Here is a 23,299-nt window from a genome sequence, read left to right on the forward strand (position 1 = left end):
TATATATGGTGTGGGATGCTAAATCACAGCTCTGATATTGACTTAAAACTGTTAAGTATTGACTCCATTTGTGTAAATTTAAATAATGTTTCAGTGTCTACAATTATTTATGTCACTGCATCAACTCTTTTTTTTAATGGTTTAAATCACCTGTGAACATTTTACTTATAGAAGACAACAGGTGAAGGATTTTCTGTTGTTCAGGAAGCAGTTTAAAAGCAGCTGCGGTGGTTTTTAGTAGACTGAAGGTCATGAGGGGTTTTCCGGGTCTCCTCCTCCCACCCCATCCTCACCGCCTACTCAGGTGACAATGCTGCTGCTGCTGCTGCTGGGCGGAGCTCTGTCTCCTAATAACCTGAGGGACCCGGCAGTTCCCAGCGCAGAGGAGCTCCAACCACTGCACCTGTCAACTGTGTATTAAAAACCAACCTGTTGGAGGCAACAGAAACGAAGGTGAGTCTCACATATATGTTGCGTTCAGTTTGGTTTCAGTTGGTGAGTTCCCTCTTGGTCTCCTTGAAGAGTTTCAGAATGCATTGAGATAATTGATACATTTCTGTGATATATGCATATATTCTCTTGTAAGTTAACTCTAGTGCAACAAATAGCAAAATTTTAATCAGAACTGTGAGTTGGTACATGTTATTGAAACTCTTAGCTAAAAAAACCAAAACCAAACATGGGCCATTTTAATTGATTGTAATATGTTGAAGCGGCGTGTTTTGTCATAGAAATACTCCAAAGTCATTCTACTTTAGGATTTAATTTGTTAAAATTCATAAGAAGTCCCAAGAATATTTATTCTATTTGTCATCTTTTTTAGTGATAGATTTGTTTATTTTTAGAATCATGCCATTATATATACCCATCTCTGTTGCTTCCTTCCTTGATACCTTTTGTTTTACGTAGTACTGCTTTAGAAAACAACAATAAATCAGTCAAATCTCAATCTCCACCTGTTGTTTGTGTTGTGTTAGAATGAGCAGTGTAGTACAGCTTTCTTTACAAGAAGTTAGAAAATAATTTTGACATAGAAATGACTTCAAAATTCCCTCTTGCTGTGGATGACTCGCATAGCAAAATAAAGCTGGCACTGCTGACCTGAATTTCAAAGTGTTTCAATTACCAACAACTGCTTATTTTAGAAACATGCTGCACCTTTTTATTTCAATACTTTTGTAGTTAAAGTCTTCCGAACGTTAAAGTCTTCAAACACTCATTCTCATGCACGGCCATCTGAGAACTGTTGACAGTAGCGACTAAAAACCTTCACAGCCGATGTTGCTGTAATTAGAGCCCACGTTTACAAATACAGAAACTTATTCCTGGAAAATTCACTCAGAAATTTTCCAGAACTGTGGAAAATTTCTGAATATGCACTTTCATTAAGCCGATTTTCTACAAATTATCTCTTGCATGTCCACCTTGTAGCATTTCCTGTAAAAGGATGCCATTTACAAACCTGAGGTTCCTTCCTGTCGACTTTGCGCTTCTAAAGATTCAGACCTAAATAAACAAATACATTTTTTTTTTCAGCCTCTAAATTCAAGAAGGGTCACTTCGAGTTGAAGTAATTAGCTAAGGTAAACCCTTCAACATTTTATGGACTAAGATACCAAAATGTCAGTATAAAACACAGTAATTCATTCATGTTTGGTTTTAATTCTGTTGAAGTTGGATTTGCTTTGAGACTGCAGCGTGTGCCCATCTGAAGAAAAACTAGATCTTAATAATCTGATGTACTCTTATTTGATAAACCACAAGGTTTTCACTTTCAGTTGACTTGTTTTGATCTTTCAACAACAGCTCTTTCAAACAGCAGAGCAGCAACCCCAACGTGTTCATATTATGATTTCAAAGAGTCATACTTTTGTGTAATTGACTATTTGTGGTCCTTTGGGCTTTTGGCTATGGAGTTTAAGTTTGTAGAGTCACAAAGTAAAAAATTAACAGCTGTAATGTGGTTTATTTAACTACATATTTTTGATGTGGGTGTTTTCAAAGTCATATTGAAATATGACTTTCAATAGATTACAAGTAACTAAAAACGTTACTTATAATCTTAGTTACTTTCCAAATCATTTCCAAATCAAGTAATCAGTAATTTAACTAAGTTACTTTTCAAAGTAACTATGGCATCACGGAGCTTCCTGGCTGGTTGCTGCATGTTGTAGTAAGATGAGTGAGAAACCACTCATCTAGTTCAATGAGTTCAAAGCCCATTGAACTACTGATTCAGACCACTTCATAGGATTAGAATGAAGTGTTTGGTGCAACGCTTGGACCTACGCAATGCTACTAAACACTATTCATTCGTGTTTGTTTGTTTTTTTTTCTTGCAGGATGTGAACTTTCTCCTGAGATCTCATTTGGTAAAACAATTCACCGACCTTTCTGTGAGCCGATAAATGTTAAGCCACACCGACTTTCCGAAGCGAGCCGTTAACCACTAAAGATCAGAAGTTAACTACAAAATCAGATTCTTAGATGTGATTCTGAAAATTATATCTTAGGTCATTGTTTTTGTAAATGCAGATCAAAACTTTGTCTGATTGGCTCAAAAGATAGGCCATCTAAGCAATCTAAGAAGTCTTCAACCATGGCTACCAATGCCACCATGGAAGCAGCAGACTTTGTTGTTATCGTAATTTACTTCATTGTGGTGCTTGGGATCGGCTTCGTGGCAATGCGAAAATCCAACCGAGGCACGGTGAGCGGCTACTTCCTGGCTRGTCGCTCCATGAACTGGTTCACCGTGGGAGCGTCTCTCTTCGTCAGCAACATTGGAACTGAGCATTTCATTGGACTTGCCGGGTCGGGGGCCGCTAGTGGGTTTAGCGTGGCTGCATGGGAATTCAACGCTCTACTGCTGCTTCAGTTACTGGGCTGGGTGTTCATCCCTGTGTACATTCACTGTCAAGTCTACACCATGCCAGAGTACCTGTCCAAGCGATTCGGAGGAAAGCGCCTGAAAGTGTATTTTGCGGCTCTGACTCTTGTGCTTTACATCTTCACCAAGTTGTCTGTAGACCTCTATTCAGGAGCCTTGTTCATCCAGGAATCCTTAGGGTGGAACCTTTATGTTTCCATCATCGTCCTCATCGTCATGACAGCTGCGCTGACGGTCACTGGAGGCCTGGTCGCTGTCATYTACACAGACACAGTCCAAGCAATTCTGATGATCGCCGGAGCGCTCTGTCTGACAGGCATCGGCTTCGCCAAAGTCGGAGGCCTTGAAGGTTTTTGTTTCTGTCACTTTTTCCAGAGATTTATACTTTTTTTTTATTATTATCAATTTACAGCTAAAGTTTGGCTTCTTTTGTCCGTTTTAGGGCTAAAAGAAAAGTACATGCAGKCCAGTCCAAACATCACTGCCATTCTTCTGTCTTCACCTAATCTGACATATTCTGAATCCTGTCAGCATCATCTCCACCCAAAACCAAATGCTCTGAAAATCCTGCGAGGCCCAAAAGATCCAGATCTGCCCTGGCCTGGTTTCTTGCTGGGTCAGACCCCTGCCTCAATCTGGTACTTTTTCTCTCTTACATTTAATTCCTATACCAGAAGCTTCTCAAAGATGGTCTAACTTTAACCGTTATTAAACCACAATCCAACCCTAATGAGGAACTGCAGGAGAATTAAGGTATAAGCTACTTTGTTCATATGAGACCTAAAATGCAGATGATATATGGAGATTATGTTTAAATKATTTTATTTACACTGGCACTCTATGAAARACAGARTGTATAAAAAAGTGTTTGTTTGTCATGTTTTGTGATTTATTTTACYAGTCATTTCTTGTGTTAAACYAGAGTCAGTGCTTGCTTGATTTGAYCAGTTTACCAAATAATGGAYGATCTGTTTGSTTTTTAAAATGTTGCTTCCCTATTAAACAACTTCAAAACAWKCATTTTAGGTACTGGTGTGCAGATCAGGTGATYGTACAACGAGTTCTGGCCGCAAAGAACATTGTTCATGCCAAAGGGTCGACCATCATGGCAGGCTTCCTCAAAACTCTCCCCATGTTTATCATGGTCATGCCAGGTAGAGACATCTCGTTGCATCTTGAAGAACTAAATCCCAACTGCTTGAATYATCCATAACCTCGTGTGTGTGTGTTTATCTTAATTCCAGGGATGATTTCCAGGGTCTTATTCACTGACCAGTTGGCATGCATTGGCCCAGAGCACTGCATGCAGGTGTGCGGTTCTGCCGCCGGCTGCAGCAACGTGGCGTACCCTCGCCTCGTCATGTCGGTGATGCCCGTCGGTCTTCGCGGGTTGATGATGGCGGCCATGATTGCTGCTTTGATGAGCGACTTGGACTCTATCTTCAACTCTGCGAGCACCATATTCACGTTGGATATTTACAAAATGCTGCGAAAGGACGTGTCGCCCAAGGAGCTGGTGATAACTGGCAGGCTTTTTGTCRTCGTTATGGTGGCCCTCAGCATTGCTTGGGTGCCAGTTGTCATCGAAATGCAAGGGGGGCAAATGTTTTATTACATCCAAGAGGTGTCCGATTATTTAACGCCCCCTGTGGCGGCGCTGTTCCTGCTCGGTGTTCTGTGGCAGCGCTGCAACGAGACCGGTGCCTTTTGGGGTGGAGTGGTAGGCTCTGCTCTTGGCTCGCTGCGGTTGCTCTTGGCCGTAGTTTACAAAGAACCATACTGCGGCMAGCCGGATGAGCGACCGTCCTTCATCAAACAAATCCATTTCATGTATGTGGCAGCCATCTTGTTTTGGGTATCGGCCATAACGACTGTCATTGTGAGTCTCTGCACACCTCCGCCGGAAAAACAGCTAATCAGAACTACGACTCTGTGGGGGTTAAGGCAGAGAATGAAGTTTAACAAACTAGCAACAGGTCAAGGTGAAGAAAACCTTAACAAAACAAACGCAACTGAAAATGGAGGTGGTGGTGTTGGTGAAGAAACGCTCCATACCGACCAAAAGAACCTCAGGAGCACTGATGGTAGAGATGAAAACACTCAATCGACCAATGGGAACATAATCCCAGCCCGATCATCACTACAGAATGGCTCGTATGATGTGATAGCTGAGCCTATGCAGGAGGGCGAGGGAGATGGGAGAGAAGTGAAGGATGTGGAAGAGGGGAAGGAGTGCCAATTGGGGGAAGGAGGAGACTCTGTGAAAGTTTGTGGGGGTATTTGTGGCCGCCGGAAGAAATCTTCGCAGACTCAGGTCATCACAGCTCAGGAGCAGGAGAGGATTGTAAATAAGCTTCTTTATGAACCTCCCAGAATCCGAATCATACTAAACACAGCACTGGTACTGATTTGTGTGATTGGAATCTTTCTTTATTTGTATTTCTCCTTATAGACAGCAAAAATTCTCTTAAAACGAGGTCCTGCTCCTAAATTTTTTTCTTATTTCCCCGAATTTACGGTAATTTTATGRCACCATGTTGCGGCATACAGTGCACTTGCACCACTTCAGATAATAATACTTCCAAGTCATACTCAAAACTTTTTTAAATGCTTCTCTGTCACGATATTGACTAATATTGGTTACTGTATATCGTGGAGTGCTGGCAGCTGGCCAGACACCATCAGTGCTTCTTCTTTTTTATTTTTTTATTTTTTATTGAAAATAATTGGTCTGTTTTGTCACATGCGTCTGACAAATGTGCGGTGCTCTTACAGCTCACAGCTAAAGCAAATCATTTATTTTTAAAGATTTACTGTACACATTGTAAAAGCATTTCATTCAGGTACTGTGTCATTTTCTAAGAACAGATGTAATATCTGATGATCTGTAAGGTATTTATTGTGAAACATCATTGTGAACTGTAATCCAGATGACTGCTCTGTTTATTTTGAACATAAGTAGTTTGACTGGATTCAGTGAAGCAGAGGAAATGGAAAATTTTGAAGGTTTTTGATCAGATGTTCTGACTGAGATGGATTAAACGGCATCGATGTGAACACACTGTTGGCATGCACGGACTTATTTGGGTACTCTAATCCTTCCTTGACCACACTTTTATTTTTACTTTTAACCTTCATACTTCTCAAGATTTTCTTACTTTCCATTTAAAAAACCCCCACAAAACATTTATGAACCACTSATGTCAGAGAAACTCCTGTGACATCAATTAAACGCCACCGGCCAATCACAGGATACTTTCCCGCACCAGTGGAAACTTGCAGATTTGAAATGGAATGTTACTTGTTGACTTTTACACAAGTCCCATTTGCTGAAAATTGTTAAAGCTCACTTTTAACAACAAGCCAACTCAGAGTACTTTACAAGATGAAAAGGAAACGACAAACCAGCAAAAACATTGCATTGCAATATATCTCCAAAGAAATCTCACCAGCAGTTGTCACCTTCTTGATTGATTATGCTTTCCATTATTTCACTGTCAATATGACTGTTAACCAGCTTTTTTAAAGGTTCTTGTATTAAACAAAAAAAAAACTCATCAGATTATGTGTGTTCTTGTCTATGAGAATAAGATGCACATGAGCACATACTCTTAGTACTTGTGGCTTAAAACCAACAAGTTGCTGGGAAGTAACATGGCTTTTTTTATTTATTTCAACCACTTCCTGGAACAAACTGGGTGAGGTTGACCCATAAAAGGCGTGAAGTGTAAATGTAACGTTTAAAATGCAATAGTGAGGTGAGGTACGATAGTTAGGTGTGCTTTATGAATGTGTGCCAGTAAATCCCCAATTCATATTACATTAAAAAAAAAAAAACTGAAGAACTTTCCCATCAGTCCACCTGAGGTTTGACTTTCAGTAATGTTGACCTCAGGAAAAGTAACACATCTGAACATTTGCTTTACAGGTGCTGCTTAGGAAAGTACTAATCTAGTGTGTGCATTTACATTTATCAAAGATCAACCAAGTTGGGTTGGAGGCCATCGTCTGACCCATTTAGTTCTGTTGTTAGCAGAACCCATCGAGACAGACCACTGAGTTACGCTCAATCTCATGCAATTTAAACAGAAACACMGTTTGCTGTTGAGTCTTTATCTGATTTTAACATGTCAAACCCACACAGTTTATTTCCAGTCGCCATGATTCTGAGAAAATACACTTTTTTTGCTGACAGTTTGATTTCATGCAATGAGTAGCAAAACCTGAAACATGGTGAGTTTCACTTATATACTTTTTTTTCTGGAAGTGAGGTGCAGCAATTTAGAAGCTTCAATAGGAAGCAATAGTAAGATATTGTGATTGATAAGCACTGAGATCTCATAAGYAACAATCTGACTCAATTTTCAACACACTATGACCATGTCACCCGTTAGAAGACTAAGAGCATAAAAGGATCCATATTAAATACAGAAAATGGTGCCAGTGTTAAATCGAGGCACAAAATGTTTCTTTTATTCTTAAAATTAGGTCTTGGAGGAGAATGCTAATAATATGCTGCAAAAAAAAAATAAAATAAATAAAGCTACGTCAAATTCAAAACCTAAACAGGGTCGGTTAATCAAGATTTAGTGTATCAAACCACATCCTTAATTCAACACCTTCTAATATGTATTTGAGAAGATCTGTCGATCTGTTAACTACTGGAGAAGTTAATGAAAACACAAAAATTTAATCATGAATTCATCGTTCCATATATACATATATTTACACCGATTTGATTGGATTAAATTTTTACAAATTGTCTAATTAAGATCTCATTTTAAGTGGTTAATATCGCGAGAACAACTCTTTCAAATCTCGCGATTTCTAGAAAAAAAAGAACATTTTGGCTGTGTTGTCAAGTCGGCTGCATTTAGAGATAAACAAGAAGTATAGAAGCCGGATACTTTTAAACAAAGCAAATATATTTAAGTTAATTGTAGTTAATGCCATTATTATGTTAATTGTATAATTAACTGACTAATTTACACAATTTGCTTTTTTCACAATAGATATATTTTTTTACATTTATCTTATTTTATTTTGAAAGTACCGGATGTGTATGCATGTTTTAAGGCTGCTCGCTTGACCGACCCCGGACTGCTTCTTCTCTGCCTCAGCTGAAGAAAAAACCGACGCAGCTGGGTTTGCATCAAGTATCAACCCTTGACGCCTAAATAGAGGAATTTACCATCACTTCAAATTCAACAAGAGCATTTCTGCAGAGTTAAATAGAAACAGTACGCAAATGAAATAAGTGTCAACTAGCCGTAACCACAGAAACAGGCTAGAGGCAAAGAAGCCAAAACAAAACATCAAAACCCGGCAAACAAAGAGGTCCTTTTTTCAACGCCAACATTTTTCCTCCATATTCAATAGTTATGAGTCATGTGGCCGTCGAAAATGCCCACGGTCTAGAGCAGCAGGTAAGCTGTGTCAGTTTGGTGTGTCAGAAGTGGTTCTTGGAAAGTGGGACAGCAGCGAGGATAAACATTAGCTTGCCGGCTAGCCTGGTACCGTTAGCGAGATGCTATCGTGCTAGCTAGCTCGGGGTGCGTTTGAATCTTTCACTCGGAAGAGACTCCGCTCAGACACTTAACCACAACTCTGAATTTATCTGTGCTGTATCTTTATATTGTATAAAACTAATAATTAAAATGAATGTAGTATTTCAGGTCTTCTCATTGTAGAAAAATGTTTGTTTTTGCGAAGCCAAGCATCATTCTAACCCCATCAGCTTCTCCGYGTTGAACATATTCAACGCACCTTTTGAACTATTACGTTCACTGCGTTTTGTCTTRCAGCTTTATACAGTGATAAAACGGAGGTACGAGAAAATACAGCTAAAGAGAGCCTTGAAAATAAACAATGCGGGCTTTTACACCCGAAACCCTGGTTACTAAAACTAYAACCAGTATGGTGTTCTTGATGGTATTTACCCGTTCAGTAAATTTCTTCTGCGTCATCAAAAACGTAGCTGTCTGGTCAGGCAGTTTGGATAGCAACAGAAAAGTACTGCATGTACTTAAATGATATTTTGATTATAAAAAGCCCTCGAAATGTTTTTTGTAACAAATATGCACATTTTCAACACTTGTAAGGATGCAAAATAAATAAAAAGCTGCATTGGGAACAATTTGTTCAGAGTGTCATCCTCGTCTCTGCAAAAGCAAATGAATAGATAAACCTCTCTTATCCTGCAGCAGCAATGAGATTGATGCAGTTTTTTCAGTCTACTTTAAAATATGCTGTTTTAATTGAATGAACTGTGTGTAATAAGTTTATTTGGAGAGAGTTTGCAAAAATATTGCTTACAATAAGTTTAAGGTAAATGCTATACTTGTATATTTTTCATATTTTGAATGTGATGGAATTAACGAACGTAAACACTAAAATTAGTAAGAAAATGTACAACTTTAATGTGCATAAATGCAAGGCATGTTTTTTGCTCAAAATTTAAATGAATATTATAATAGTGAACACAAATATGCAGTGTACAAACTCTAAATCAATTTCTCCCATTATGTTCTACTTTCAGTTTGTACAAACTTTCATATCCACATTTCTGATGAATTTTGAAGCCCAATAATTACAAAATTGGTCTAATTTTGTATATAGTTAGACTTAATCAAAATTAAATGTATTATATTTTTGAAGCCTTTATTGCACTGTTTCAGATGATTTTCTGATCCTGTATGAGCCAGGTCATCGTCACCAAATCTGAATAATGAAATAAAAGTTTGATTGACTATGTGAGAGCATGTCTACATTTAATAGTTCTTAGTTGTTTTTTTTAACCTTTTGTTCTCAACATTTCAGTTTGTAGTGTTTTTGGTTGTGTAACGCGCTCATGTGTTTTTGTTCTGGTTCTCCAGCTTGCTGTCCTAGACTTGAGTGCTCCAGATGGACAAGGCGGAGGTACTAACAGTAAGACGTAGACGTGTTTTTGTTGCCATTCTCTGCTTTTTAATTTCACYTTGGGTAAAAACTAACAGTGAAACAAACTCTGACCCAAAAGTTGACTTGTGTCTCCGCTTAATTTTAGTAGGTCGTAGTAGTAGGAAGTTCAGGATTTACTCACGGTAAATAATAAGCAGATTAAGCACATTTATAGTAACATTTTTGATTTTATAAGGACTGTTTTTTGTAATGGCTCTTAAGTTTAAAAGCCAACTAGAATAACCAAACATTATTTGATGTTACTCCTATTTAATGAGTTTAAATTGGGTGCTTAATTCTGAACAAACCCGCTTCCTGTTTGTAAAGATCTACACGTCCTATCGTAGTTTAATTGTTTATTCCACTCTAAAAGACTTGCATTGTACAACTTACATGGATGGAAGATCAGAACCGATTCACAATGGTCTTCTCTTTTTACATTACAAACGTGGCAAGCTAGCAGGGGTGTAAAAACTTTACTTATCCACCGAAAGTAACAGCATGTGCTCGTAAACAATGCTTTGTGATTGTTTGTCCAGGGCGATATATTCCTCCACATTTACGGAACAAAGAGGCATCCAAGAACGGTGAGAATAGCAGGAGTTACGCAGGAGTGTGTTACCCTCACGTTTTGTCAGCGACGGTTGTCGCATTAGTATGAATTAACCTTTTTAGTAAGCGTTGATTTTGTAGGTTTTTGTGTAAAACTTCAGGAAATCTTTGTGGTTGTTGAAATGGTTTTTTTGTGTTACTGACCATAAGCGCAATATAAAAACCCAACTTGTCGTGTGCAGTGGGAAATGCTTTTGCTGCTGGACGACCGGGGGGGTACACCATAGCGCCTGCAGCAAACTGTGAGTAACTCTGACTGTTGACCTCATCACAAATGTGTCGTAGGAAACATAAGCTGCAGGCCAAGTGAAATTATCTTTAGATTTCACCCGATGATGCAGAACTTGAAGAAAATCTCACATTTTCTTCTATCAATTTACTTAATCTGTATCAAACTTGTCGAAATACTAAAAATAATTTCAACTTGACCATTTTTTTGATGAGTATTCCCTCTGTTTATAATCCTGCTGATGCAGTACTTGTTACAATATTCCTTAATTTCCCCCCTTCTCTCTCCCCTCAGACGGTTGGGACGCGGGGCGCAACAACTTTGTCAACGGCTACCATGACAACCGCATGGCCGGCAACACGTTCAACCGTGGCCCGCCACGCATGGAGCGTGGGCGAGGCGGTGTTGCGGGAGGCGGTTACCGTGGCAACAGGGGCGGGGCTTTCAACCCCATTAACCCCGCGCAACCCATAAGTTTCGGTGGGTTCGACACCAGCCGTGACGCAGAAATCGGCTTTCTTAATACGTAGAGTTAAAACGTTTCCATGGGAAATTCTTCTGATTGTTTTTGCGTCATGTCTCTTATTAGATGCCGGTGGCTGGAACACGGCCAAAGACGCCTATAGCAGCTTTGGCAACAACCGAGGGAAGTCTGCATTCTTCAACGACAGAGGCAACGCCAACAGAGGGAGGTAGGCAACGCAGCCGCTTTCGAAAACACCGTGAGCGGATCAGAAAACCCAAAAGAGTCGACGTTCCAATTTGTTCCTGGTGTTCAGGTTCGATCACGGTGGATTCGGTGGTGGCGGAGGAGGAAACAGCCGCTGGGTCGAGGAGTCCAGGGACGATGGCGACTGGTCCAAGCCGCTGCCGCGTAACGAACGCCTGGAACAGTGAGTCTGCAGAAACAACTACACTTCCTGTGGGAGGGAAGGTGTCCTGGTGGCAACACCAAGTTTTGTTTTTTGTTTTGTTTTTTTAAGTGGGGAGAATCGAGCACCGTCATCTTATAGCTCAATATTAAACTACCTCCTCATACTTGTGAATACTTCTTTTGACCATAACTATTTCACCAAAGAAACCAGTTGTATTTACATTACAAATGGGTGCAAGACCTTGTCATTATTCCCATAATGTTGGAAAAAACACAATTTTGCAATTGTTTCCATTCGATAAGAAACACAATTGAAATCACATGTGAATAAGTATGTTGATGTCATAAGTCATTTGAAAAACATGATGTCCATCTTTTTTTTTTTTTTTTAACGACTACTTAATGTCTTCTTGTGGCAACGTCCAGTTGCTGAGCTAAGCTGAGTTGTATAAGCTCAGCTGTAGAAAGGTTTAAAGGTATGTGAATATTTTTCTGAGACCAGTCTGGTCCCCGTCTCTGCAGTGAGCTGTTCTCCGGCAGCAACACCGGGATCAACTTTGAGAAATACGACGACATTCCCGTTGAGGCTACAGGACAAAACTGCCCTCACCACATCGAGAGTGTACGCTGCAGCCGCTCACATCGAATCGGACGTCAACCAGGAGCCTTCCACATCTGAACACGTGTAATTCTCTTGCTTCCTGTTCTAACAGTTCCAAGATGTCGACATGGGTGAGATTATCATGGGCAACATTGCTCTGAGCCGCTACACCAGACCAACTCCTGTGCAGAAATACGCCATTCCTATCGTGAAATCCAAGAGAGACCTGATGGCCTGCGCACAGACGGGTAAAAACAACACAAAAGAGGACATAGATCTGCACTAGACTGAGATACCAATCAGTGATATTGGATAAATTTGACCTTGTGTCGTCAGGATCTGGAAAGACGGCCGCGTTCCTGCTTCCAATTCTCAGTCAGATCTACACAGACGGACCAGGAGAAGCTCTGAACGCAGCCAAAGCCTCAGGACAGGTCAGAAAAGCGAGTTCCCACACATTAAAATGAAAACTCACTGAGCTTTGAATGAAAAACCATAGTGACGAGCCTTCCTGAACAGTTGGACCACAGAAACCTTGTCAAACTTTTTGTAACCGCTGGAGAAAGTCCCCCTGCTTCTCCCTCTGCCCACACTGCTGAACAATGCTACACTTTTTTGGAAAGTATAAACTCCTGCTCTATATGAAACCTTGATAGTTCCATCTGTCACTGAGTGATTAAAAACTGCAGAGCAGCATGGCTACCATCAATAGACCGTAAAATATAAGCTTAAAAAGGAAGAAAGCAGTGTTAAAAAATTTGAACGCAACTAATCGCTTGTTAGGTTTTTGCATACAAAAGTTCCAGGATGGACCCTTTGTACTTGTGTGTTACAAAATGACTTTTACCCCCCAAAATTAGGGCAGTGCATATATTTCGGACTCTTGCTGATTAAATCATATTTCCAAAAACTAAATGCATTTTAAAAAAAGACATTATGTAGCACAAATTGAAGCCCTATGTGAATGAGACGTTCCTGTTCTGTGATGATTGTCTCAGGAAAATGGGAAGTATGGCCGGCGTAAGCAGTACCCCATTGCCCTGGTGCTGGCTCCAACCAGAGAACTGGCGCTGCAGATCTACGACGAAGCCAGGAAGGCACGTAGACATTATGCTCACAAATTACAGTGAGGCAAGAGGTAGAAAATGAAGAGAGACTTGTGTTTTGCGTTGCAGTTTTCGTACCGCTCCAGAGTGCGTCCCTGTGTGGTGTACGGCGGGGCAGACATTGGCCAGCAGATTAGAGACCTGGAGAGAGGCTGCCACCTGCTGGTCGCAACACCTGGCAGACTGGTGGACATGATGGAGAGAGGCAAAATTGGACTGGACTACTGCAAGTAAGACGTAACCCGACGGAAGAAATGGAAGATGAAAGACGTTCTGGATGCTTCCCTTCCTCAAACTTTTTTTTTCTTTTTTTTTTTTTCTTTAGCTACTTGGTGCTAGATGAGGCGGACCGCATGCTGGACATGGGCTTTGAACCACAGATAAGACGCATTGTGGAGCAGGACACCATGCCGCACAAAGGCATCAGACAGACCTTGATGTTCAGCGCTACGTTTCCTAAAGAGATCCAGGTGTGTTTGTTGCGACTCCAGTTCCCAGCTCTCCTGCCAGCTCCTGGACGGCTGTCAGAGCTGAGTTTGTTTCAGGACAGGAAACTAGCAAGACATTAAGTTCCTTTAAAAAAAAAAAGTAACCTGATGAAATAATGCTTTTGCTTCCCCTGCAGATCCTGGCGAGGGATTTTCTGGAGGATTACATCTTCCTGGCAGTGGGCAGAGTGGGTTCCACCTCGGAGAACATCACACAGAAGGTGGTGTGGGTTGAAGAGAGTGATAAGAGGTCTTTCCTCTTGGATCTGCTCAGTGCTACAGGTTAGAGGTCTTCATTAGGATGGGAAGTTATGCATGAGGATGTAAGAGTAAACTGCAGGATTTTCTAATTTCTTCTCTAAATATTCAGAAACCATTTTGAACTGATCGCATACCTGTCTAAACGTAGCGTTCTGCCTCTACTAGCACACATAAACAAACTGTGCTGTATGTCTTTTTGCAGTCGTGCCGTATTTATCCCATCTCACTCCATTGCATTGTTGCACGTCTTGTCTTAGCAAACCAGCACGACTTTTACCGTCAACACTGTTTTACACTCGTTATCCCTTCGTAACATCTCTAATAATAGAAACATTCACTCAGTCATAAGTGGCTAAGATAAAATTCAGACAAAGATGTTGGTTTTGTTGCGGTTGAGAAGAAAATGTTTTCTTTGACTAATTTAGTGCAGTTGAGGCATTAACGCTGACTCGGATTAGGAATAGTTATAAAACTTTGATGTGGTTTTATCCCAAGTCATCCCCAACGAGGTACAGGACAATACTGGAGACAACGTAGAGAAACCTGGTAAGATCTACACTTAAGACGTTTCTAAATCTGTCATTTCATGTTTTGCATAAGTTTGCTTGACCCCCATTATATATGTTTTTGTGGATGGAGAATTGTTTCTTCATTTAATTTCGGCTCTGTGTACCACCTCATGTGCTGAAATACACAAGCCAGTTTTCCTTTTTTAAAGATGTTGTGGCATCTTTATGCACTGTGTGTTTCCGTGGTTCCTTCATGTCAGACCTGTAGCCTTGATGGAGAGAATCTGGTCATGATGATGGCTCCTTGCTGCTGATTGGGGTCATTTTAGGCAAACGAGTGATTTTTAGTGGAGAAAACCTTCAGCAATTTGGACCAAGTCTTGCCATCAATGGCTTTAATGGTTCCTGCATGAAAACTCCTACATTATTTTTGATCTGCACATCTTTTTCTTGTTTTTGTTAATAAAGAAAGCATTACTGGGTATTACTCAGCAAGCCTGTATGTATCGCACCACAGACTGGGAGACCCTCATCTGGCAGGGCTCCGAAAAACATAAAATCCAGTTTTTCAACGTTTGGGAAAAAAAATATGGGGAACAAAGGCATAATGTGAAATCTTTGTGTTTCCCAAGGTTAATTTGCATTCTCTTGTATAAAAGATGAAACCAGCTGTCCATTAACAATTCTTTTGTCCATTCTGTGTTTGTTGTCCCTTAGTCCTTCATGCATCCGTGTATCTCGTCAATCATAAACCAGTCTCTGGTCTTCTGCCCAGTTGTTTGTCCACCATTTGGTTTTCATCCATTCTTTGGTCCATCATGTATCCGTCTGGTGGTTTTTAGCAGGTTTCATATCTAAAACCTGACCACTGTAGTCGATCTGAAATGACTACAGTGGACTTTCATGTCCATGCAATATAAAATGGGCTAAAATATCTTGGAGACTCTTGAAGAGGACAGAACCTTGACATGAACGTGTTAACCTGTCATTAGCGGTGTGATGCATTTAACTGATCCAAAGTTCACTTGTGACTTTTGAGCTCAAGTCTTTCACAGCAACATTTTTCCACATCACCGCCAGATGTTTTTGTTTCCTTCATCCTTTATGGCCATAAAATGAATGCTGGCCCACAGTTCAGGAGCTGAAGGTCTGCTTAATGTTGCAACAGACTTGAAGTTCTGTTTAATTTACATTAATCTCTCCCGGCACCTTAAGTTTAATTCTAGTTTTTAACTAGTTTTTGTCTTTGCTGACCAGGTAAAGACTCCCTGACCCTCGTCTTTGTGGAGACCAAGAAAGGAGCTGACGCCTTGGAGGACTTCCTGTACCGGGAGGGCTACGCCTGCACCAGTATCCACGGCGACCGCTCCCAGAGAGACCGCGAAGAGGCACTGAACCAGTTCAGATCGGGAAAGTGCCCCATCCTTGTCGCCACGGCGGTCAGTAAAACAACAAAACCTGCTTTCAAGAAGTGAGGGCGCACTGCAGGATTATAATCTCAATACTCTCGTGTTGGCCAGGTTGCAGCTCGAGGTCTGGACATCTCCAACGTGAAACATGTTATCAACTTTGACCTTCCAAGTGACATAGAGGAGTACGTCCACCGCATCGGACGTACGGGGCGAGTCGGAAACCTGGGTCAGTGAGCGGCTCTGAAAACCGATTCACTGCAGCTCCAGCTGACAAACGACAGATTCTGACGAATCTGCATGCTGTCTGTTCTCCGCAGGGCTGGCCACGTCATTCTTCAACGACAAAAACGGGAACATCACAAAGGACCTGCTGGATATCCTGGTAGAAGCTAAACAGGAGGTTCCTTCATGGCTGGAGAGCCTGGCCTATGAACACCAGCACAAGAGTAGCAACAGGGGGCGCTCTAAGAGGTGCGGATCAGCTACTGTCCTGGCATCGTTTTGTTATAAAAACGTCAGAAAATTGTGCTGAATTCCACGTCGTCGACAGGTTCTCTGGTGGTTTCGGAGCTCGAGATTACCGCCAGACAGCTGCCGGGGGCAACGCCGGAGGGTTCGGGGGGCGGGGAGGACGCAACCAACAGGGACACGGAGGAAACCGTGGCTTCGGAGGAGGTAGAGAATGTTGTGGCGTTTATACTGAGATTAAACGACACACAGGTGAATAAGGTGTTTGTTCGCATCCACAGGTGGTTTCGGCAACTTCTACACAAGCGACGGCTACGGAGGGAATTACTCCCACTCTCAAGTGGACTGGTGGGGCAACTAGGTGTCTCCATTCCATCTCTACTCATCTTTCTTTCCTCCTTTGACTCCTTTTCCATCGTTTCTTCCCAACCATGTCATCCACATCCCATCCGTCTCGTCACCTCTACTATTCCCTGGAACCTACATGCATGTTATTAAACTATTTATACTCATTTATATATCCCCTCCTTCTAGTCCCAGTCAGTCATGTCTTTTATTAGCTTTAGATTCTCTYGTGCTTTCCATCTTCATTTTGTTCCCTTTACGTTCTTGATCTCTCCTGGTAAAGTTGGCCACTTTTATAAAGGATTCTTGAATTTTGTTTTGTTGCTTCCTAACAAAGTTCCAGTTGTTCTCAAAGCCCCTCATGTAGGACCATTTATAGGCAGGGCAACATCCTTTTTTTAATTTTATTTTTGTGACCTTTAGATTTGAGTTTTAGCTTTATGTTTACCAGTCATGCAGGCTCCCTGTGTAACTTTGTATTTAAGCGCATGGCCATGTTGTAAATCACCGGCCAAAAATTTTGTAAAACGCGGAGCTGGGCGAGACGGCAAGGCAAAATGTCCGACATAGGAACTTTGTGTTCTCCTTCATTTCTAACCTGGAGTTTTTCACTTTTTAAAGCATCGATTTTTGAGTTACTGACGTCTGCCGAAGAAAACGACAAACTGAACCCACCTAAACCCCCCTCAACCAGTGAAAGTCAGTTTTGCCCACTAGATGGCGCTTGTTAAAACTTGATTTCTTCAACTCCAACCAACAATGTAGAGAATCTTTTTGTTTCTGTACTGTGCCTTTAAGAATTTAAACTCTATGTATGTTGCTTTTCTCACTATAATACCTAACTGGCTGCAAGTATAGTTTTTAAAGGTTACTGTATTTAATGTCATGTGTGGGTTTAAACGCGCACTTCTTCATTCCCGTTTAGACGGAGACAAACTAGGCTTGAACTAAATCAAACCTTGGCAAAAAAAAACAAACACACAAAACGAAAACTAAAACGGACGTAACAAGGGAAGCTGAAACTCCTCATGTCCTGTTTGAGGTAAAAAAAAAAAAAAAAATCACCAAATGAGCTGTTTTTCCCTGAAGCTTATAACCTCTGTAGAGACAGTTGAACTTTTTCTCAGCTTGGTTGTAGGTTTTTTTGGGGGGGAAAAATACTTGTTTTTTTCGTGTCAAATCCAGAGCTCAAACTCGAGCTAGCAGCTTGGTTTCCCACAGCCTTCGTCACCAATTGTTGCCCTCAACGCATTAACTGTTAGCAAAAGCTGATCCAGGAGTCTTAGTCAAACAAACGAGACTCAAACAACCAAAATCGTTTTTCTTTATCCGACTCTTGGTGCCGCCAAGCTTTTGGGAAACCGAATCTGCTTCCACCTCAAACCTCAGTCTTGGTTCTTAAAATCTTCCTCCAACTCTCAAAAGTAAGTTAAAGGGAAAAAAAACATGCTCACTCTATCCTGGAGAGTTAAACGAAAAGCCTTCTCTTCAATAAATCTTTCCAGTTTTTTAATCATTTTTTTTTTTATTACTTTGTTCGGGTCCTTCAAATCTGTTGAGGTAAAATGTTGGAATTGATTTTTTTTTCTTTTTTTTTTTCGTTTTTTACTGTAGTGACAACTGAGGCTTCCAGACGACGAAATGCTGCATTTCCAGAGCACATTATAGCTACAAAGAGAGGACATACCTTATTAACCAAACTAAGCTACTTGATTTACATCTTYCCACCATCTTAGAGGTACCACCTGGTTAAAAACATCCTCACCTTGTTTTTGAGGCTTTTTTTCCCCCCCCAATTTAAGTGTCCGCTAAACYTTAATCCTGCTTTAACTGGCAAAGTTAAAGCAGTCTGAACCAGAGCTGCTAAAATGTGCTGGTGGAAAAGCGGCATTCCCGGGGAAGTCCTGCTTGGCTCTGTCGCAGAAGGAAATCTCAAGGAGAAAGCCGACTCTGCACCGACATTATCTGCACTTCGTTTACTTGATTTAAAAAAAACAAAAACATGTAAATAGTTGAAAACTTAAAGCGAAACCAGAGGGATTTCCACAGAAAATGTGACGGATTAGAGGCGTGTAAAACTCGGATCACTCAACACGGACCAGACTGCGTCTGGAAAGCTTTGTTCAGAGCTGCGGTGGAYGGAGATGAGTAACGTTTCCAGCAGTATAATTYGTTAATTTGCGCTCATAACTTCTTAAATTGCCCACTGCCTCTGACAAAGCCGGACCAAGACAATAAAACATATGCAAGTGTTGTTGTTTTTTTGGTCAAGGAGTTAAAAATGCAGAGCAGGCTGCTCTAAATCTAAAGCAGGCTTTAGTGATAAACACCAGACATGTTTTGTTTTTATTTTTGTCTTATTTTTCTTCAGTTTCTTTTAAAAACGTGTAATTCTTTAGCTCCAGCTCCCTGACATCTGCTCTGCCGGGATGTAATGGAAACTAGTTGGCTTTATCACGATAAACAAAAGAGTTTTCCACTGAGAATAGAGGACAGCCGTTACAGGATGCAACGTCGCACTCCACCGTGTCTTATTAGTTGCTCTTTATAATCACTTATTTAATAACAAAGCAAAAAAACAAAAACAAATTTAAGTTGCATTCTCGGCTTCATTCGTCAAAAATAAATGGRCCTTAATGAAGTCTGATTAAATTAAGAGCGCCAATCACTTGGTATGCTCGGATGGTTTTAGCCTATCAGGGTTTTGTTTTTCTTGCAGCAATGGTTGATAGTCTCCATATTAAACTTCTTCAGCAAATAACCAGCACCGAGATAGAATCCGTAAAGGTACAATAAGTTGCTAATGACAATCAAGTTTAAGATGACCCGCGTGAACAGAACTCTTCCCGTTGCATGTCCAGTCATTTAGCCGCCACCTCGACATGCAGAGGTTTTGTCATGCAGCTGCCCGACTTCGACCCGTGTCTTCCACAACAATGAAATTCCCAGAACTGAACCACTATTGAGCTGTTGGAAATATTCTCCACTACGAACTTTGACCTTGCTGTCTGCGGTGTTACTGTTGATATATTTACGTTCGGAGTAGGGATACTGTTGGTGTTTGTTACTTGAATCCAAAGCGGCTGCTGCATCCAAGCAGACGTTCTTTAAACTTCTGTGTTACTGTTCTAAATGCTTGGATCACGTCCCCTGATTGAGTACAGTGCAGGTTCTAGAAGCTGCTGTGYCTTCTACTGACCACTAGGGGGCAATGAAGGAATAAGCACTTTGTTGGCAGCTGCATGTTTTGATATACTTTTTTTTATTATTTAAATTGTAAACAGTGGGAGTTAAATGTTTTGCGTTTATGTTTATAGGCCACTCCTGTCCAATAGAAGTCGGATATGCAATGCATGTGCGTCTCATGAGCAAAAATTCACTGTTGGTTGCATTTACCAAATAAATCAAGCTAGAGCAATGCTTCACTACCACTGTGCCCCGAATCTCAAACCTTAATACTGCTTGGCACTCAAATTTCTACCAAAGTGAAATAAGGTTCTGTTGCTTGCTCAGATTATGTACTCAGATTTTTTTATTTTTAGTTTCAAACTTTTTTTTATTATTATTTTGCTACATTTAAGTAAAACTGTTAGCATGCTGCGTGCTAACGGGCTATCCACTTTCCAAAATGTGCATAGTGCCTTGTAATGACTGAATTACTGACTCACACATTGGTTAGGGCTGGGTATGTTTTCAGTTGGATACGACGTCCAAACTATTGCTCTCTCAATATGAAACTGTAGGTGTGTAAATGTTATTTCTCTGCATGTGAATGTCACAGATTGACTACCTCAAGGTACGATCGCAACAACCAGAGGGGCATTTAGAGAGCTCGCCATCTTCAAAGCTGGTGGGCCTCATTTAATGCCTTTTTGTACAAAAATAATAAATAAATTAGTTTATCCGTGTGTCGCCACTTTACAAAGTTCAATGAATTTCAGTACTGGTAGGTTTTGCACTYGCGCTACAATGAAGCAGCCATTTGGCACAAGCTCTTTCAGACGCAAATCTGAAACGGGCACAAATTAATTCTGGTGCTGCTCAAGCTTGCAAAATTATTTTATGCCATTAATGGTTCCATCTTGAACAGATTCTTGGCTTTATAGCCACGTTTCAGAAACTTTTCATTCTTCTTTATAGTCCCAATCGGAGTCGTACAAGGCMGACTCTTAGTGGCTCGCTATCGTTTACGGCACTACTACCGACACGTCTAGCACTTTAAAAGATTTAAACACCTGCAAATCCCGTGTTGTATTGCTTGCTAATTTGAAACTGCTAGCATGCTAACATGCTAACAGCGGTTATTGCAACATGTACAAGTATTGTGAGTTTACTCTTGACCTGTACCTATGCAGAATCCATTGTAGGCATTTATTTCCTCCYCCCACACCCTGTTACCGAGTGCGCGCGTAAGATATGAATATAGCTAATTTATCCAGATCATTTCAAGCACACTCTACTATGTCCTTTTTTTTTTTTTTTTTTGAATAAAACCCTTCTCATTTCCAAATCCAGCACTTTAATTTTTTATTGTCGTTTCTAAAACCCATCGATGCCTTATATTAGTGGTGAATACCCAGCCCTAAAGGAGCAGATGGCTGTTTGTTCCTGATGCGCTCATCATTTACACTGATGACTCTGTGCTCTCTAAGTTATTCGCAGGAGTGCTTTTCTTTTTAAAAGACATGAAGAACAATTAATGGTGCTATGCTCCCATTGCTGCGGCCTGCAGGCCTCCCTGTTGTAAAATGACTTTAAATCGCCAACAGAGTTTTGCAGAAAATACTGTTTGGTTAAAGCTCGTTTGTGTTGAGTCTTATGTAGCACACGTCCTTCACGCCTCTGAGGTTTTCCGACTGAAGGTATCCGTCGTGTAGCACAGCCAGGCGAGGTTTGCCCACAGTTTCATGTGGTTTGTGTTTGTTGTAAGGAAAGGTCCTTCCAGATAGGAAACCGTTTTTACTTTAACTTTTTATTTTCTTTTTTTTTRTTKTWKTTTTTTTTCATGGGACCAGGTGGAGCTCTAGTCAACAGCAACTGTAGGATTCAACTGTTTTGCCGCGTTCCTGAGTCTACTTTCGCTGCTAGTTTGTGTAATTTATCAAGCATTTTTGRGGCGATATGTTTATTTTTGTAAGCCTAAATACATAAAGTTGATGTTTTACAAAGTGACTTGACCAAAAGACAGTAAACAAAAACACTGGCACTTGAATGTTGAATGTCATTGGTATGAGTGGAGACAAAAAAAAAAGAAATCTCTATTTTTCTGGGGTAGTGTGAGCTTTTTAAAGTTAAAAAAAAAAAAGAAAAAGATGCAATGAGTGGGGGTTTCACACYCATTATGTCACTGTAACAGGAAGTGCTGCTTTGTGCTTTTTTTTTTTGAAGAGTGCCAAAATCACTCTGGTTTATTATTTCCATACTTAAAATGGGAGCCTGTGAGGCGTGCAGGTCCCTCCGAAGAAATCCCTTTACTTTTTCCTTCAGGATCACCCTAAAACCAAAGTGTTAATTTATTAACATCACCATCTGTTAATATTAAAAGTCTTGGCCAGGGCCTATTTATTGTAATCACAAAAATTCTAAACAAAATATCCTCCATTGTCAATGAAATAGTCAAAATTGTTTCAAGTACCGCGTCTAAGTGAAGCACTGGTGGTTGTTACACGTTACCGTGACATATGAAGTGAAACACCCCGCACAGGTTACCTTAAGTCATATTTATGATCCATAAACCTGTTTGTGCGACAGGCTCCGTCGCTAATATTAGCATAAAACRATCTCCGATTGGCAAACGGATTTGAATAAGTTCCAAATATGCCAAGGTTTGGATTAAAAATAATAAAATGTTATGATTAAAGACCATTTTGTAAAAAAATAAATAAAATAACATGCAGTACAAAAAAAGTATCCAGATTCTCTTCAAGTCAGTTTTACTTTTTAGTGACTTTTTTTTTAATTATTATTTTGGAATCGTAACTCCCCTTCTCCCTCTTCTTGTTAATACCCTTGTTGTGAATGTTTGGCAAGTGGCCGTCTTTAAAGTCTCCATCACGCAGAATTGACTGTGGTTCTATTGCTACGTTGTTGTGATTTGCATATTTTCAGGCAACAAGTGCATTGATGCTGTCACAGGAGAGTTTCTGGCCAGTCAGGAAAAAAAATTGACTTTTTTTAAAATGTTTTTTTTTTGTTGTTTTTTTTGAGCAAACTAATTGCACAAAAACAACCTTGTTGTGACTTTCTCTGTTTAAAAAAAAAAGACTGCAATCTAAATAATAAAAAAAGTGGAGGTGTGTTTCTGAATGACTGTTGTTTTAGCGGGTGGATTTAAGAGACTTTGGGAGTCCAGTGCTGTCTTCATCACTGATTGGCCAGACCACTCGACGTGATCTAGCAGAAGCACCAGCCTGGTAGTTAGTATTTGCTTTATGTATTAGTTTAGCAAGTGTGCACGAAGAGCACTGCACGAAAAAAAGAAAACAAAAAAAAAATCTGTGCAACTATTCCGATTTTACCACAATTAAAGGTTTGGATTTGCAGATGTGATCAGTGTCTGGGTTGG

At 40.5% G+C, this 23,299-nt stretch overlaps 2 protein-coding genes across 4 annotated transcripts; both read left to right on the top strand.

Annotated features, from left to right (window-relative positions):
* The first annotated feature begins 339 nt into the window (after positions 1 to 339).
* Positions 340 to 5,947, top strand: LOC103474878 (sodium/myo-inositol cotransporter). Its single transcript, XM_008426144.2, has 5 exons — positions 340 to 453; positions 2,343 to 3,239; positions 3,333 to 3,528; positions 3,917 to 4,044; positions 4,135 to 5,947. Exons 2-5 carry the CDS (start codon positions 2,600 to 2,602, stop codon positions 5,340 to 5,342), a joined length of 2,172 nt encoding a protein of 723 aa, XP_008424366.1. The 5' UTR covers positions 340 to 453; positions 2,343 to 2,599; the 3' UTR covers positions 5,343 to 5,947.
* Positions 5,948 to 7,869: 1,922 nt separating this feature from the next.
* On the top strand, positions 7,870 to 21,218 carry LOC103474866 (ATP-dependent RNA helicase DDX3X-like). Of its 3 annotated transcripts, none has more exons than XM_008426133.2 (20): positions 7,870 to 8,316; positions 9,766 to 9,817; positions 10,369 to 10,416; positions 10,624 to 10,683; positions 10,965 to 11,150; positions 11,260 to 11,362; positions 11,450 to 11,563; positions 12,067 to 12,166; positions 12,258 to 12,393; positions 12,482 to 12,579; positions 13,144 to 13,242; positions 13,321 to 13,481; positions 13,577 to 13,721; positions 13,877 to 14,021; positions 14,496 to 14,546; positions 15,767 to 15,948; positions 16,030 to 16,147; positions 16,239 to 16,392; positions 16,472 to 16,596; positions 16,671 to 21,218. In XM_008426133.2, exons 1-20 carry the CDS (start codon positions 8,272 to 8,274, stop codon positions 16,748 to 16,750), a joined length of 2,202 nt encoding a protein of 733 aa, XP_008424355.1. In that variant the 5' UTR covers positions 7,870 to 8,271; the 3' UTR covers positions 16,751 to 21,218. The 3 variants fall into 3 exon arrangements, with proteins under 3 accessions (XP_008424355.1, XP_017166388.1, XP_017166392.1); XM_017310899.1 differs by having other exon boundaries at positions 7,871 to 8,316; positions 9,766 to 9,808; XM_017310903.1 differs by lacking the exon at positions 14,496 to 14,546 and having other exon boundaries at positions 7,872 to 8,316.
* The last annotated feature ends 2,081 nt before the right edge of the window (positions 21,219 to 23,299 follow it).

Source organism: Poecilia reticulata, linkage group LG2, assembly GCF_000633615.1.
Source record: "Poecilia reticulata strain Guanapo linkage group LG2, Guppy_female_1.0+MT, whole genome shotgun sequence".
In the NCBI taxonomy this organism is placed as follows: Eukaryota; Metazoa; Chordata; class Actinopteri; order Cyprinodontiformes; family Poeciliidae; genus Poecilia; species Poecilia reticulata.